Source organism: Salmo salar, chromosome ssa10, assembly GCF_905237065.1.
Source record: "Salmo salar chromosome ssa10, Ssal_v3.1, whole genome shotgun sequence".
NCBI lineage: Eukaryota > Metazoa > Chordata > Actinopteri > Salmoniformes > Salmonidae > Salmo > Salmo salar.
In genome coordinates, this window is record NC_059451.1 from 7,302,078 (window position 1) to 7,321,147 (window position 19,070).

At 38.7% G+C, this 19,070-nt stretch overlaps 1 protein-coding gene across 2 annotated transcripts in view; it reads left to right on the top strand.

Moving 5' to 3' along the window:
* The window catches only part of vtg3 (vitellogenin 3, phosvitinless), a 38,906-nt gene extending 33,472 nt beyond the window's left edge, over positions 1-5,434 (top strand). For both annotated transcript variants that reach the window (XM_014215683.2, XM_045687278.1), the window contains exons 27-28: positions 5,001-5,109; positions 5,342-5,434. In XM_014215683.2, the coding sequence (XP_014071158.2) occupies positions 5,001-5,108 (108 nt within the window). In that variant the 3' untranslated portion in view covers position 5,109; positions 5,342-5,434. The remainder of the gene's footprint in view (positions 1-5,000; positions 5,110-5,341) is intronic.
* Positions 5,435-19,070: the final 13,636 nt, after the last annotated feature.

Sequence of the window (19,070 nt, forward strand, 5' to 3'; positions counted from 1 at the left end):
CAAAACCTGAGAAGATTCTGTACAGGAAGTACCCTGTCTGACCATTTCTTGGCCTTCTTTGTCATCTCTATCCATTACAAAGGATCTCTGCTGTTACGTGACACTTCCTACGGCTTCCATGGGCGCTCAGAGCCCGGGAAAAAGCTGAATGACGTAATTCAAAGCCCTGGCTGAAACACACGAGCGCTTTTGCTAAGTGGTCTATCAGAGGACAAAGGGCTTAGGCGTGTGCAGTGGCCGCCCCCGTATTTCTGTTTTTCCCTCTATTTACCTAAAAGCAGATTCCCGGTCGGAATATTATCGCTTTTTTACGAGATAAATTGCATGAAAATTGATTTTAAACAGCGGTTGACATGCTTCGAAGTACGGTAATGGAATATTTCGTCACGAAATGCGTCATGCGCACGACCCTGATTTACCATTTCGGATAGTGTCTAGAACGCACAAACAAACGGCGCTATTTGGATATAACGATGGATTATTTGGGACCAAACCAACATTTGTTATTGAAGTAGAAGTCCTGGGAGTGCATTCTGACGAAGAACAGGAAAGGTAATAACATTTTTCTTATAGTAAATCTGATTTTGGTGAAGGCTAAACTTGCCGGGTGTCTAAATAGCTAGCCCGTGATGGCTGGGCTATGTACTTAGAATATTGCAAAATGTGCTTTCACCAAAAAGCTATTTTAAAATCGGACATATCGAGTGCATAGAGGAGTTCTGTATCTATAATTCTTAAAATAATTGTTATGCTTTTTGTGAACATTTATCGTGAGTAATTTAGTAAATTGTTAGCAAATTCCCCGGAAGTTTGCGGGGGGTATGCTAGTTCTGAACGTCACATGCTAATGTAAAAAGCTGTTTTTTGATATAAATATGAACTTGATTGAACAAAACATGCATGTATTGTATAACATAATGTCCTAGGTGTGTCATCTGATGAAGATCATCAAAGGTTAGTGCTGCATTTAGCTGTCTTCTGGGTTTTTGTGACATTATATGCTAGCTTGAAAAATGGGTGTCTGATTATTTTTGGCTGGGTACTCTGCTGACATAATCTAATGTTTTGCTTTCGCTGTAAAGCCTTTTTGAAATCGGACAGTGTGGTTAGATTAACGAGAGTCTTGTCTTTAAAATGCTGTAAAATAGTCATATGTTTGAAAAATGGAAGTTTTCGGATTTTAGAGGAATTTGTATTTCGCGCCACGCCCATCATTGGATATTGGAGCAGGTGTTCCGCTAGCGGAACGTCTAGATGTAAGAGGTTAACCTCTTGACGGTCGCCTAGGATAGGGGGCGCTCCAGTGATTTTTGAAAAAAATTTGTGCCCATTTTAAACGGCCTCCTACTCAAACTCAGAAGCTAGGATATGCATATAATTAATACTTGTGGATAGAAAACACCCTAAAGTTTCTAAAACTGTTTGAATGGTGTCTGTGAGTATAACAGAACTCATATGGCAGTCAAAACCCTGAGACCGATCGTAACAGGATGTGGAATTCTGAATTGCGGACTCAACTTCACCACTTTGCCTGTAATTCACACAGTGAGCAATGGTTCATTGAGCACTTCCTATTGCTTCCACTAGATGTCCCCAGTCTTTACAAAGTGATTTGAGTCTCCTACTGTGAAAACTGAATGAATGAGACGCTGTTGAAATTGGTCACACGAGGAGGGCCATCACCATTATGACGCCGGCGCCCCTGGCTACCCTCCCCTTTCGAAACGTTTTGAAAGACAATGCAATCATCCCCCTTGAATCTTATTGGAGCTCTGGTTGAAAAAGGCCCTAAAGATTTATGTTATACAACGTTTGACATGTTTGAACGAACCTAAATGAAAAAAAATGCATTTTTCCGAAAAGAGCTGTCCCGCGCACGACGGAAGTTTTGAAGCAGCCTTCAGACGCGCTAACAAGAACAAGCTATTGGAACATAAAGGAGTAATTTTTTCGAACGAAAATACATTTGTTGTGGACCTGGGATTTCTGGAAGTGCTTTCTGATGAAGACAACCAAAGGTAAGGGATTATTGACAATTGTATAGAAGACTAGATTTGATATGCGATTGTTCCAAGATGGCGCTGACCTGTATAACTAGCCTATTTTCTGAGTATCGCATCCCTTTTTATCGCAAAGTGTGATTACCCAGTAAAGTTATTTTTAAATCTGGCATTACAGGTGCTTTCAAGAGATATTCATCTATAAATCTTAGAATGACAATATTACATTTTAAAAATGTTTTCGAATAGTAATTTAGTAAATTGTAGCACTGTTTCACCGGATGCATTTGAGGGAAAATAGTTAGTCAACGTTACACGCCGATGTAAAATGCTGTTTTTATATATAAATATGAACTTTATCGAACAAAAGAATGCATGTATTGTGCAACATGATGTCCTAGGAGTGTCATCTGATGAAGTTTGTAAACGGTTAGTGCTGCATTTAGCTGTTTTTTGGTTATTTGTGATGCATGTGGTTGGTCGGAAAATGGCTATGTGGCTACTTTTACAATATACTCCTCTAACATAATCTAATGTTTTGCTTTTGCTGTAAAGCCTTTTTGAAATCGGACAACGTGGTTCGATTCAGGAGAGGTGTATCTATAAAACGATATGAAATAGTCCTATATTTGAAAAAATATATATATTAAACAGCATGATCATTACACAGATTAACCTTGTGCTGGGTACAAATAAAGGCCACTCTAAAATGTGAAGTTTTATATCTGTGGAAACAAAATGCCACAGATATTTCAAGTTTTGGTCACAGATACCATAAAAAATTGTCCTCACAATGGGCCTCAGGATCACATCACGGTATTTTGGTGGATTCAAATTGCTATCGATAAAATCCAATTGTGTTTGTTGTCCGTAGCTTATGGAGCGTGCAATTGGCATGCTGACTGCAGGAATGTCCCCAGAGCTTTTGCTAGAGAATTGAATGTTAATTGCTCTACCATTAACCGCCTCCAATGTTGTTTTAGAGAATTTGGCAGTACATCCAACCGGCCTCACAACCGCAGATAATGTGTATGGAATCGTGTGGGTGAGCCATTTGCTGATGTCTGCCAAATTTTCATTGTGAACAGAGTGCCTCATGGTGGCGGTGCGATTATGGTATGGGCAGGCATAAACTACAGACAATGAACACAATTACATTTTGTCAATAGCAATTTGAATGCACAAAAATACTGTGACGAGATCCAGAGGCCCATTGTGAGGCCCATGTTTTTAACCTGTTATGGCTAGGGGGCAGTATTTTCACGGCTGGATAAAAAACGTACCCGATTTAATCTGGTTACCACTCCTACCCAGTAACTAGAATATGCATATACTTATTACATATGGATAGAAAACACCCTAAAGTTTCTAAAACTGTTTGAATGGTGTCTGTGAGTATAACAACTCATTTGGCAGGCAAAAACCTGACAAGGTTTCAGGCAGGAAGTGGCCTGTCTGACAAGGTGTCGTTCTTCTTGTCTCTGTTTATTGAAGAGTGAGGATCTTAGCTGTCCCGTGACACTTCCTACGGCTGCCATAGGGTCTCAGAAGGCGGCAAAAAGCTGAATCGTGGCTTTGCAGGCTCTGGCTGAAAAAAAGTAGCGCGTTTGGGTAGTGGCTGGTTACAGTACTGTGAGACTCAGGCTCGTGCCCGCGTCGACCGAAAGCTTTGTTTACTTTCCTCTGTTTAGGTAAAAGGAGATTCCCGGTCGGAATATTATCGCTTTTTTACGAGAAAAATGGCATAAAAATGGATTTTAAACAGCGGTTGACATGCTTCGAAGTACGGTAATGGAATATTTAGAATTTTTTTGTCACGAATTGCGCCATGCGCACGACCCTGATTTAACATTTCAGATAGTGTCTGGGACGCACGAACAAAACGCCGCTATTCGGATATAACGATGGATTATTTTGGACCAAACCAACATTTGTTATTGAAGTAGCAGTCCTGGGAGTGCATTCTGACGAAGACAACAAAAGGTAATCAAACTTTTATAATAGTAAACCTGATATTGGTGAGTGCTAAACTTGCCGGGTGTCTAAATAGCTAGCCCGTGATGCCTGGGCTATGTACTTAGAATATTGCAAAATGTGCTTTCACCAAAAAGCTATTTTAAAATCGGACATATCGAGTGCATAGAGGAGTTCTGTATCTATAATTCTTAAAATAATTGTTATGCTTTTTGTGAACGTTTATCGTGAGTAATTTAGTAAATTCTTAGTGAATTCGCCGGAAGTTTGCGGGGGGTATGCTAGTTCTGAACGTCACATGCTAATGTAAAAAGCTGGTTTTTGATATAAATATGAACTTGATTGAACAAAACATGCATGTATTGTATAACATAATGTCCTAGGGTTGTCATCTGATGAAGATCATCAAAGGTTAGTGCTGCATTTAGCTGTCTTCTGGGTTTTTGTGACATTATATGCTAACTTGAAAAATGGGTGTCTGATTATTTCTGGCTTGGTACTCTGCTGACATAATCTAATGTTTTGCTTTCGTTGTAAAGCCTTTTTGAAATCGGACAGTGTGGTTAGATAAAGGAGAGTCTTATCTTTAAAATGCTGTGAAATAGTCATATGTTTGAAAAATTGAAGTTTTTGTATTTTTGAGGAATTTGTAATTCGCGCCACGCCTATCATTGGATATTGGAGCAGGTGTTCCGCTAGCGGAACGTCTAGATGTAATCTGTATTAAGGCCTAATGAATCTATTTCAATTGACTGATTTCCTCATTTGACCTGTAACTCAGTCAAATGTTTGGAATTGTTGCATGTTGCGTTAATATTTTGTTCAGTATATAATCCCAAGTAAAATTGCAATATTTGGTCCAAAAAATTGCAATTCGATTTGTTGCCAATATTGTGCTGCCCTAATTGTAATACAAAATACATGCTTACTATTTTTTTTTTTAATGCTTGCTCATGACCTTTATTATAAAGTGTTTCTAGCTGTTTTTGGTGCTATTCTAACAGTATGTTTTTGTCATTACATCAGTTGACAGTATATCATCAGGAGATCGCTATTCCAATCCAAGTGACCGATTTTGAGGATGGTCAACAGTCCATGGGAAACTCAACATTGGAGATGCATAGAGAGCTATAAGGTAAATGACAATAATTGTTTTTGGTTTGAAAAAATGTGTACTGAGCTCAATTTATAAATGTACAGGTGACATTTATATATTTGATATGGATTGTTCTTAACGCCCCATTATTCCCCCGTCTTACTTCATAGGTGTTGTGCTCAAAACATCAGGGGCCTTTGTTTTTTAGCATAAAGGTTATGAATCATGTTGATTGTTTTACTAGTCTTACCATTGCCATTGTGTTCTGCAGAAGGACAACGAAAGGAACAGACATCCATGACCATGCAGTGAATCTTTTCATCAGCAATGAGGCAAATGGCATACATTCCCATTTCTAAAAAGTGAAGATCTGTTGAAGGCATCCTACATACCGACCATACGTCTTATTTGTACAATAAGATGTGTTAAACTTTCATTTGGATATCATATCTGAAATCAATATTTTCAAAAGTTTACCTTCTTTCACTTGACAGTTTGCCTATTGATGTGAAATAAAATGGTAATCTGAATCATTCAAATTCTTTGAACATTCATTATTTGAAAGAATGTAAGTTTCACGAATATGTAAACATTCCCAAAATTATATTTTTCACAGATATTGTGAATTTGAATAAAAATGAGACCCGAAAACATAACTTGAAGATTTTATTCTATCTTAATCCTTGTCCTTCAGGGAAACTTTAGTGCTATGGTTAATTTTTGCTTCATTTTGTTTAATTATTTAAGCTAAAAAATGGCATTTAGGGACATTTTTGATATACAGCAATTGTCAAAGGTTTGGACACACCTACTCATTCAAGGGTTTTTCTTTATTTTTACTATTTTCTACATAGTAGAATAGTAGTGAAGAAAATGACACATATGGAATCATGTAGTACCCAGTGAAGTGTTAAACAAATCTAAATATATTTTAGATTTTAGATTCTTGAAAGTAGCCACCCTTTGCCTTGATGACAGCTTTGCACACTCTTGGCATTCTCTCAACTAGCTTCACCTGGAGTGCTTTTCCAAAAGTCTTGAAGGAGTTCCCACATATGCTGAACACTTGTTGGCTGCTTTTCCTTCACTCTGCAGTCCAACTCATCCAAAACCATCTCAAGCGCAAACCAGATGGGATGGCGTATTGCCGCAGAATGCTGTTGTAGCCATGCTGGTTAACCTGTTGGGGCTAGGGGGCAGTATTTTCACGGCTGGATAAAAAAACGTACCCGATTTAATCTGGTTACTAATCCTACCCAGTAACTAGAATATGCATATACTTATTATATATGGATAGAAAACACCCTAAAGTTTCTAAAACTGTTTGAATGGTGTCTGTGAGTATAACAGAACTCATTTGGCAGGCAAAACCCTGAGACAGATTCTGACAGGAAGTGGATACCTGATGTGTTGAATTACATTTAAGCCTATGCCATTGAAACACACAGGGGCTTATTAATCTTTTGGCACTTCCTATTGCTTCCACTAGATGTCACCAGCCTTTACAAAGTGTTTTGAGTCTTCTACTGTGAGATCTGACCGAACAAGAGCCTTGGAACGGTGATGGCCGATTAGACTCTGGCGCGAGGTCATGTTGGGTACCCTCGTTCCAATACGTTTTAAAAGAGAATGCATTCGTCCACCTTGAATATTATTCATGTTCTGGTTAAAAAAGGCACTAATGATTTATGCTATACAACGTTTGACATGTTTGAACGAACGTAAATATATTTTTTCCCCTCGTTCATGAAGTGAAGTCCGGCGGGCTTAGATCATGTGCTATCAACACGGAGCTTTTTGGACATAAATGATGAGCTTTTTTGAACAAAACTACATTTGTTATGGACCTGGGATTCCTGGAAGTGACATCTGATGAAGAGAATCAAAGGTAATGGATTATTTACATAGTATTTTCGATTTTAGATCTCTCCAACATGGCCGTTCGTCTGTATCGCAAAGCGTATTTTTCTGGGCGCAGTGCTCAGATTATTGCAAAGTGTGATTTCCCAGTAAGGTTATTTTTAAATCTGGCAAGTCGATTGCGTTCAAGAGATGTAAATCTATAATTCTTTAAATGACAATATAATATTTTACCAATGTTTTCTAATATTAATTATTTAATTTGTTGTGCTGACTTGACTGCCGGTTATTGGAGGGAAACGATTTCCTGAACATCAACGCCATAGTAAAACGCTGTTTTTGGATATAAATATGAACTTGATAGAACTAAAAATGCATGTATTGTCTAACATAATGTCCTAAGGAGTGTCATCTGATGGAGATTGTCAAAGGTTAGTGCATAATTTTAGCTGGTTTTATGGTTTTGGTGACGCCTGTCTTTGAATTGACAAAACATTACACACAGCTATTGTCAATGTACTCTCCTAACATAATCTAACTTTATGCTTTCGCCGTAAAACCTTTTTGAAATCGGACAACGTGCTTAGATTAAGGAGATGTTTATCTTTCAAAGGGTGTAAGATAGTTGTATGTTTGAAAAATTAGAATTTTGACATTTATTTGGTTTCAAATTTGCCGCTCTTGAAATGCACCTGCTGTTGATAGGGTGCACCACGGGTGGCACGCTAGCTTCCCACATAGCCCCAAGAGGTTAACTGACTTGCCTAGTTACATTTTTTTTATTTTGAGTCATCTTACAACTTCTGTATTAAGCGAATCACTGAGCAATGATATTCCATAATTCCTCATCCTAATATTTACACTACTATTCAAATTTTGGGGTCACTTAGAAATGTCCTTGTTTCTGAAAGAAAAGTACATTTTTGTCTGTTAAAACAACATAAAATTGATCAGAAATACAGTGTAGACATTGTTGATGTTGTAAATGACTATTGTAGCTGGAAACGGCAGATTTGTTTATGGAATATCTACATAGGCGTACAGAGGCCCATTATCAACAACCATCACTCCTGTGTTCCAATGGCACGTTGTGTTAGCTAATCCAAGTGTATTATTTTAAAAGCCTAATTGATCATTAGAAAACCCTTTTGCAATTATGTTAGCACAGCCGAAAACTGTTGTAATGATTAAAGAAGCAATAAAACTGTCCTTCTTTAGACTAGTTGAGTGTCTGGAGCATCAGCATTTGTGAGTTCGATAGCAGGCTCAACGTGACCAGAAACTTGTCAGTCTGTTCTTGTTCTGAGAAATGAAGGCAATTCCATGTGATAAATTGGCAAGAAACTGAAGATCTCGTACAACGCTGCGTACTACTCCCTTCACAGAACAGCGCAAGCTGGCTCTAACCAGAATAGAAAGATGAGTGGGAGGCCCCGGTGCACAACTGAATCCTACAGACGAAGAACCGTATATGTGACATTTAAAAAAAAAAGAGATATACATGAAAAATCATTATTGGACACCCTTTTTCTATAGTGAACCGGTTTCACAAGCTTTCCACGCGCTAATTAACATTCATTTTAAATTTAAAGATAGGTTCTCGTGGAATAACCATTTATGTGCACCACTCAAAATGGACGGACAAGCGCACAACTTTTCTGTTGCTGATGAAAATCGCTGAAATGTGGGAAAGAAACGTAAAACAAAACTAAAAGAATGGAAAGACAGGCGTAGGAAGATCTTACGGGATGCGGGAAAAACCCTATACAAATCGTAAGGGTCAAGAAGAAACTGGGAAAAGCTGTCCAAAAGAGGTATGTGGAAGAACCGTATATCAAACAATCAAGCTAGCTAGCTATAGAGTACAGTAACTAACATGTATGTTCTGGGTTGTCTAATTTGTAACTATAGAGAAAACATATTAGCTAAAGTTCGTTAGCTACTAACTTATACATTATCGTTACAAATGTTATTGCTAGATTATCCTCTTACATCTAGACGTTCCGCTAGCGGAACACCTGCTCCAATATCCAATGATAGGCGTGGCGCGAATTACAAATTCCTCAAAAATACAAAAACTTCAATTTTTCAAACATATGACTATTTCACAGCATTTTAAAGACAAGACTCTCCTTTATCTAACCACACTGTCCGATTTCAAAAGGCTTCACAGCGAAAGCAAAACATTAGATTATGTCAGCAGAGTACCCAGCCAGAAATAATCAGACACCCATTTTTCAAGCTAGCATATAATGTCACAAAAACCCAGAAGACAGCTAAATGCAGCACTAACCTTTGATCTTCATCAGATGACACACCTAGGACATTATGTTATACAATACATGCATGTTTTGTTCAATCAAGTTCATATTTATATCAAAAAACAGCTTTTTACATTAGCATGTGACGTTCAGAACTAGCATACCCCCCGCAAACTTCCGGGGAATTTGCTAACAATTTACTAAATTACTCACGATAAACGTTCACAAAAAGCATAACAATTATTTTAAGAATTATAGATACAGAACTCCTCTATGCACTCGATATGTCCGATTTTAAAATAGCTTTTTGGTGAAAGCACATTTTGCAATATTCTAAGTACATAGCCCAGCCATCACGGGCTAGCTATTTAGACACCCGGCAAGTTTAGCCTTCACCAAAATCAGATTTACTATAACAAAAATGTTATTACCTTTGTTGTCTTCATCAGAATGCACTCCCAGGACTGCTACTTCAATAACAAATGTTGTTTTGGTCCAAAATAATCCATCGTTATATCCGAATAGCGGCGTTTTGTTCGTGCGTCCCAGAAACTATCCGAAATGGTAAATCAGGGTCGCACGCATGGCGCAATTCGTGACAAAAAAATTCTAAATATTCCATTACCGTACTTCGAAGCATGTCAACCGCTGTTTAAAATCAATTTTTATGCAATTTATCTCGTAAAAAAGCGATAATATTCCGACCGGGAATCTCCTTTTCGGCAAACAGAGGAAAAAAATCACATAGACGGGGGCGGCCAGGGCACGCGCCTAAACCCACAGTCCCTTGATCGGCCACTTGAGAAAGGCGATAATGTGTTTCAGCCTGGGGCTGGGATGACGACATTCAGGTTTTTCCCAGGCTCTGAGCGCCCATGGAAGACGTAGGAAGTGTCACGTTAGAGCAGAGATCCTTTGTAAAAGATAGAGATGGCAAAGAAGTTCAAGAAATGGTCAGACAGGCCCTTCCTGTAAAGGAATCTCTCAGGTTTTGACCTGCCATTTGAGTTCTGTTATACTCACAGACACCATTCAAACAGTTTTAGAAACTTTGGAGTGTTTTCTATCCAAAGCCAATAATTATATGCATATTCTAGTTACTGGGCAGGAGTAGTAACCAGATTAAATCGGGTACGTTTTTTATCCAGCCGTGAAAATACTGCCCCCAGCCATAACAGGTTATAGAAGAAACATAGCTAGCTACTTTTTCTCCATCCACCAGATGATTCGACATGGCTACAGTAGCTAGCTAGTTATATGTAACGTTACACTGTATCCTGCAGGGAAGAGCGTGTTCCACGACGTGCAGAAAGGATTGTGGAAAGTTGACTGATGAGCGCAAGCTGCATCTGTTCAACAGTTTCTACACTGTCCCATACGAGAAACAACAAGCGTTGATTCTCTCCGGCTTAGAACAGGTTAGAAATAGGACAAAACTCCTATTATTATAATAGCTATATTGAACACTTGCATAGTTTCACTTTGACAGTAATGATACGTACATTAACGTTAACTCTGAAAGTGCAGTGTTACACAATGGTGCAATACAAACTCATTCTGTGTATAGGTTGGGAGTGTGTGAAAGATGGGGGTCCTGATCAAGCAATACCCTGAATGTGCTACAGTATATGTTTTACTATAAATAAATGTATATGATCTACAAAGAGAAGAATATCACATCATCTGCAAAATTCTGGGTTTATAGGGACATTTTCAAACAGCAGTCTCTCAATTTCGGCCAACTCAGGAGTGACACCTGTGGCAAATGTGACGCATTCTTCACTAAGATGTCAGCAGCAACATCTGAAGAGGAGAAGAGGAAGATTGCAGTTGAAAGTGAGTTGCACCATCGAAAAGCCGAAAAGGCCTACACACAGCTTCAAAGTGACACTGAGTGGGCTAAAGCCAATGCTGACTGCCATGTCATTTCTGTGGATCTACAGGGGGTGATGTACACCCCTAATCTGACCCACTCCAATGTCTACTACCAGCGGCAGCTGTCAAATGTTAACCTTTGCATCCAGGAACTTGGAAAAGAAGATCCTGCATACATGTGTGTTTGGCATGAGGGGATTGCACACCGAGGGTCCATTGAGGTAGCAAGCTGCATATTGAAGTGGGTGAAGACAAAATTCACACCACTCACCAAACCAGAGGTGCGCAAGTTGATCATCTTCAGTGACAGATGCTGTGGGCAGAATAACAACTGGCGGATGCTCAATCTGATGTCGATGCTCGTCTCTATGGGTTACTTTACCCAAGTTGAGCAGAAGTTCATGGTCTCTGGTTATTCTTTTCTTCCTTGTGATCGATCTTTTGCCACCATCGAGAACAGCTGCAAGGAGTCAGACCTTCATACACCTGATGATGTTTCAAAGATGATACTTGAAGCACAACCAGCAAAACCATTCAAGGTGATAAGGATGCAATGTGAAGACTTCAGGCACCTTCCAGATTCTGTCCTCAAGCGACCAGCTGGACTACAGATCACCTCAGTGAGGTGGTTAAAAGTCACAGGTATTGCACAGAGAATAGTTTACTAACATCCCATTAACATGCAATATGTTGTTCTAACAATAAAATATCCTAATGATTCCCTTTTTTTATTCATTACAATATACAGTACATCTCTCTGTCACCACATTTAGCATTAACTCTAAGTAGTTAATACTTATTTACTGCTGTCACCTCAGTACAGAAGGACATTTCTTGCCTTTAGCATGGGTTTAACGCAATTCAAAAGTTAATTGCTGATCATAGTGTTAAACGCAAAGAGAATGGTTTTCTGAACGTTTTGTGATATTGACCTTAGGGACCTGCATAATGGACATGCATATTGGCACATCACATTGATCCATATTTGATAAGTACAAGTTGTGCTTCTTTTGATTGAATTAATTTAATTGTATTCTATTTGTGTAGTTATTCTATGCTATGTTCACATTGAGGGCTTCATTTTATATGAGACTAAGATTTCATTACTCAACTTTTAAGAAAAGTCATCAGTGCTAAAATTGATAGACCACCTTTAAATGAACCTCCATACAAATGAATTAACTACATATTGCATTTAACCTGTGTACTTACATGAAGGGCATCTGTACTTGAAAGTACTGAAAACATATCAGGTGTTAAAAAAGGACATCTTACAAGTGTCATGCAAAATGTCACATATACTGTTCTTCCACAAACTGAAATCATCACTGGAGATATACTGTTCTTCCACATTCTAAAAATTAAAACGGCAATAAAAAAAGTATTTTTTGAAATAACAAAAAAATATCAATTGTTGTTGGAAAGTATGAGTATGGTGAATTATTTGTCAACCATAAAACACCTAATGTGGTACACACAACTAATATAAAAATAACTGATTATCTTAAAATGGAAAAATTGTCACATATATGGTTCTTCGTCTGTAGGATTCAACTGAGCAAGAGGGTTTAGTTTGAGAAACAGACACCTCACAAGTCCTCAACTGGCAGCTTCATTAAATACTACCTGCGAAAACCCCAGTCTCAACGTCAACAGTGAAGAGGCGACTCCGGGATGCTGGCCTTCTAGGCAGAGTTCCTCTGTCCAGTGTCTGTGTTCTTTTGCCCATGTTAATCTTTTCTTTTTATTGGACCGTCTGAGATATGGCTTTTTATTTGCAACTCTGCCTAGAAGGCCAGCATCACGGAGTCGCCTCTTCACTGTTGACGTTGAGACTGGGGGTTTTCAGTGCTGATGCAATCCCAGGCAATTCTCTCATTCTAGTGAGGGGACATTCTGGGATTTAAATAACAACATACAGCTGAGGTATGGTGCAAAGGAAATGTAACCCTGTTTACAGAAAATGTGTAGCTATGAATTGTTCTTGTTTTTTTTTTTAGTTATGATGAAGACGCTTGCTAAGCTCATGAGACATTTATAACTTATATTCTTCAAGAATCAATGAGTAAATATCAATAATTCAAATGACCATTGAACAGATTCCCAGATCCCAGACTGTGGCTTTAATGCTGGGACACCAGACTGAAAGATCAGAGGTTTGGCTAATAGACTGGGAATTGTTCTGACTGTGACACTTAGCATTAACAAATTATGATATTAGAGGGGAAAAAAATACTATAAAATGTAATAACCTGATCCATTTTGAATGAGTTTCAACTTCCTACACATTGCCACACAATTAAGCAAATTTGAAAGATATGTAAATTCTCTGGTGTGGAAAATGATTAATTCTTCAATAATTTTCCTCAACAGAGAATTAATGTATCTTTCAAATTCTTTGCACTTTATTTTATAGTTCTTTTGACCAATGTCATTTGTATTCAGGAGATCTCCTCAATGTGTGTCAATGCGCCAGAAGTTGAACGACAATTGCAACAAATGGGCTGCACCCTTGTTCACAGGCTACATGAACTGTATCATTTGCTGCACATTTTGAATTATTTTACATTTACATTTTACATTAAGCAGCAATGGTGTTATAAGGAGGCACTTTCTTAATTTCTTAACCAGAATTTTGTTAACTGTGTGATGCATGCAATGCGAACACAAGTTGCAGTCTTTGGAACTTGCCTTGAATATTGTGCCTTCCCGTAGAGGGATGCTTTCCCGCAAGATAAATTCACATGGTGAGGTGTAGATTAATGTGACCATGCCCCCAAGTATGGTACAGACTTAGGGTACTCCCATTACTCCCATGTAATTAGCCTAACTTTGGTGTCATCCTAAGCAAACTACTGACACTTTTTTGTCGTTTCAATAAACATTTTCAGCAGTGTCACATGTCATTATTAACATACTTGGCTGTCACAACAACAAGTGATTTGTATGATATGTATTCTGCTACTCTGTGTTACCCGACCTGCTAACACTGACAGTTAAGATAGTAAAACTGTCACATTGTTTTTATGTCACTGTTTGTTTACCCCAAGCTTTTTTGACGGTTAAGTGATGTTAGCTGGCTGGCTAGGAAGATAAATGAATCTTGATCTAATTCAATAATTCAATAGTCTTAGATATGCCACATAACTACTTCCGGTCTTTACCTGCCCTTGAACGGTTTAGGTATTTAGAAACGTTTATTATTTTTGGCTTGCCTATATGTCCTTTCAACTCGCCGGAGACCAGCTGTGCAGACAGCCCAACCAAATGGCCCAATGGAAATATGTACACCTACATAGTGGAATCTCCAGGTTTACACAGGCAATACACATACAGTAGGTAGTAAATTACAAACAAGTATTAGCTAGCGACTTACCGGGAATTAAGTGCATTAAACACACAAATGTATTGAGTAACTGGAGCCCACAGATTTCCATCTTCATCGTGGTGTACAGCCTGAAACCATGAAGTTCATCTTACCTGGTCCTTGGGCAGTTGATTAAACTTGATTTGGTACTGTTTTCTCCTTTGGTGGTGTTTTCTCCTACTTCAGCTTTTCATCACCTTAGCAGTAAAAGCAGTGTTAGTTAGCTAACGTTAGCTAGCTGAAGAAAGTCCATTGGAATCGTCTCTTTGGCTGATAATGGTGACGTACATTCCATGCAGCAGTCTATCTGTTCATGCCAACATTTTTTTATTTAGAATCAGTGTTTTTAGGTATGATGTAGTTTGATGATTAAGAGTACATGGAAGTATGTTAAAAACAACCAACCAAGGATATCCAAAATGTTTATAAAATTATATTTAAAAAAATGATCCAGCCATTATTGTGTTATAAGATCATTGCAGTGCAGTTTCATTTTCTCATAAGAGTGGGCGGTCAGACAACTTTAGGGTGAAAATGTTTTGTTGTCCCTCAGATTATTTAAATTTTGTCTTTCTGCTTTGTTTGCGTTAGCCTAGGCCTACCTATTGTATTAAAAACACATCTTTGTGACATTATTCACAGACTCTCAGAATTCGCTCCTTCAAGTTCAGTAGCCTACGTCTCCTCCTAGTTGGACGTGGGAGATCAACTGTGCCCAGTATACAGGTGTGGTCTCAATGAAATAGAGTAGGCTGCCTGTACATGGGCGGAGAATCTAGGCAGAGAATCAAGTGGCAGTTACCTTTACAAGGAAATGTAATTAAATATGATTAGACTATAGTTTACTACAGTGTCTGTAAATAAATATTGATAATGGAAAGAAGTGGAGTGCGCTCAACCAATGTAAGTCGAGGTGCAATCCAAAAAATTTATCACCATTAACCAGGTTTCCAACCAACCTTTTATGAGCATAAAGTACATGTCGTATAAAAAATGTCATGATAGGCCTGATGGAAACAGTTAATTTGTCGGTAAACTTTAAAAATGTTGACAAAACAAAATAGCTAGACAAGGAGGGATCTTTTTGTGGCGGTAAAATGTATTACAACACAAATGGCGGTGGAAACACTTTTATCCGCAAATATTGATATAATACACATCCCATCGAAGTAAACGTGGAGTTGCACGATGACATGCTGTGTGGTCCTCCCACAATGACTCTGGAAGATATTCAGTTTATTAGGCTACCGATTAAATAAATTATGATGAACTTCAACAGGGTTGTGAAAGTGCAACGGGATGGGCTTGATACTCATTTTCAATAAATATCGAGGGTATTATTTTGCTCTTTGTCCATAATAATCTCATCATATAGGCTACTGGCACTGTATCTGCAAACTGTTGGCTAGAGCGCAAGTGCCAATACCAGAATGGGGACATTCGCTATATAACGCAAAAAACATTTGTATTTGATACATGGAAATTTAACCACAAAAGAAATGTCATCATGCACAGACTTTTATCCGTAACAAGTACATTTGATGGAAACATATTGTAATGACTGTCGCAATGAGGGGACCAAGGTGCAGCGTGGTAAGTGTTCATCTTGATATTTATTTTTACTCAGAACACTGAAAACAAAATAATAAACAATGGAAACGAAAGCGCACAGTTCTGTCAGGTAAAACAGAAAACACCTACCCACAAAACACAGGTGGGAAAAAGCTGCCTAAGTATGGTTCCCAATCAGAGACAACGATAGACAGCTGCCTCTGATTGGAAACCATACCTGGCCAAAACATAGAAATAAAATACATAAAATGCCCACCCCATATCACACCCTGACCTAACTAAACAGAGAAAAACGTCTCTCTCAGATCAGGGCGTGACACATATTTCTGGTGGGGAAAATGCGCATATTTTATTTATGGAGATTTTTAAATATTCTCATGAAAATCTGGTCGCCAATTGGATGGAAACCTAGCTATTGACAAGATGAAGGTGCAACGCACGCATAGGCTACCATGGTGAGCGAGCTTTGTGCCTTTTCATTTTCAATACATATTGATTACCCATTTATTTGTTTCAGCCTGAAAATCGTTCTCCTAAAAGGTCAGCTATATTTTATATGCAAAATGTAACTCAAGAGAAAGTGCAGTGTCCACTTTCATCATTCTTGCAGCTTCATGTTCAGTAGCTGTACATATGTACAAGATCAGGTGCGTGTTTGGTCTCAATTAAATAGAGGAGACTATAGCCTATGCATGGGCGGAGAAGCACGGGCAGTTATCTTTCCAAGGACATTTACTTCCTAAATATGATCATGCTATAGTTTAGGCGATATAATGTGCCACTTGAATGTGAGAAACTCTGCTAATTTAACCTATTTCGTAGGTCATTTTTTATATTGCCTATATGGTGCAACATTGCTGGGACCATGGCTGGCTATTGAGCTGCTTCCCATACAGTCTAAAATAACATTGCAGGACTGCAGTTCGGTTCAGGACAAGTAGTAGGTGGGAGTTGGACAGAATGTCAGGGAGTGGGTGTGTGCGGTATGAAAAGATGATGGCAGGAGAGGGATGAATAAATCAGTCCCGCCCAGACCTCTACCTTCCCAGACCTCTACCTTCCTGTCTATTTGGCATGTTATGGTTAACCTCTCTAGGGTAGGGGGCAGTATTTGCACGGCCAGATAAAAAACGTACCCGATTTAATCTGGTTATTACTACTGCCCAGAAACTAGAATATGCATATAATTGTTTGATTTGGATAGAAACAAAACTAAAGTTTCTAAAACTGTTTGAATGGTGTCTGTGAGTATAACAGAACTCATATGGCAGGCAAAAACCTGAGAAGATTCCTTACAGGAAGTGCCCTCTCTGACCATTTCTTGGCCTTCTACACTCTCTTTATTGAAAACTGAGGATCTCTGCTGTAACGTGACACTTCCTACGGCTCCCATAGGCTCTCAGAAGGCGGCAGAACGTTGAATGATGACTTTGCAGCCCGTTGCTGAAAAACAGTAGCGCATTTGGATAGTGGTTGATCAGAGAAAAATGAGACTGGGGGCGCGTGCACGAGACGACTCCATGTTTTTATTTTTTCGTCTTTGAACGAAAACAGGGTTTCCCGGTCTGAATATTATCGCTTTTAAACGAGAAAAATCGCATAAAAATTGATTTTAACCTCTCTGGGCTAGGCGGGACGAAATCGTCCCACCTACGCAACAGCCAGTGTAATCCCGTGGCGCGATTTTCAAATACCTTAGAAATGCTATTACTTCAATTTCTCAAACATATGACTATTTTACACCATTTTAAAGACAAGACTCTCGTTAATCTAACCACACTGTCCGATTTCAAAAAGGCTTTACAACGAAAGCAAAACTTTAGATTATGTCAGCAGAGTACCCAGCCAGAAATAATCAGACACCCATTTTTCAAGCTAGCATATAATGTCACAAAAACACAGAAGACAGCTAAATGCAGCACTAACCTTTGATGATCTTCATCAGATGACACAGCTAGGACATTATGTTATACAATACATGCATGTTTTGTTCAATCAAGTTCATATTTATATCAAAAACCAGCTTTTTACATTAGCATGTGACGTTCAGAACTAGCATACCCCCCGCAAACCTCCGGTGAATTTACTAAATTACTCACGATAAACGTTCACAAAAACATAACAATTATTTTAAGAATTATAGATACAGAACTCCTTTGTGCAATCGAGGTGTCCGATTTTAAAATAGCTTTTCGGTGAAAGCACATTTTGCAATATTCTGAGTAGATAGCCCAGCCATCACAGCTAGCCATTTAGACACCCACCAAGTTTAGCCCTGACCAAACTCCGATTTACTATTACAAAAGTTTGATTACCTTTGATGTTCTTCGTCAGAATGCACTCCCAGGCCTGCTACTTCAATAACAAATGTTGGTTTGGTCCAAAATAATCCATCGTTATATCCAAATAGCGGTGTTTTGTTCATGCGTTCAAGACACTATCCGAAGTGTAAATAAGGGTCACGAGCATGGCGCAATTCGTGACAAAAAAATTCTAAATATTCCATGACCGTACTTCGAAGCATGTCAACCGCTGTTTAAAATCCATTTTTACGCCATTTTTCTCGTAAAAAAGCGATAATATTCCGACCGGGAATCTGCGTTTAGGTAAACAGAGGAAAGAAAACAAAGCATTCGGTCGACGTGGGCACGCGCCTGAGTCTCACAGTACTGTAACCAGCCACTACCCAAACGCGCTACTTTTTTTCAGCCAGAGCCTGCAAAGCCACGATTCAGCTTTTTGTCGCCTTCTGAGAGCCCATGGGAGCCGTAGGAAGTGTCACGTAACAGCAGAGATCCTTTGTAATGGATAGAGATAATCAAGAAGGGGAAGAAATTGTCAGACAGGCCACTTCCTGCATGGAATCTTCTCAGGTTTTGGCCTGCCATATGAGTTCTGTTATACTCACAGACACCATTCAAACAGTTTTAGAAACTTTAGGGTGTTTTCTATCCAAAGCCAATAATTATATGCATATTCTAGTTACTGGGCAGGAGTAGTAACCAGATTAAATCGGGTACGTTTTTTATCCAGCCGTGTCAATACTGCCCCCTAGCCCTAACAGG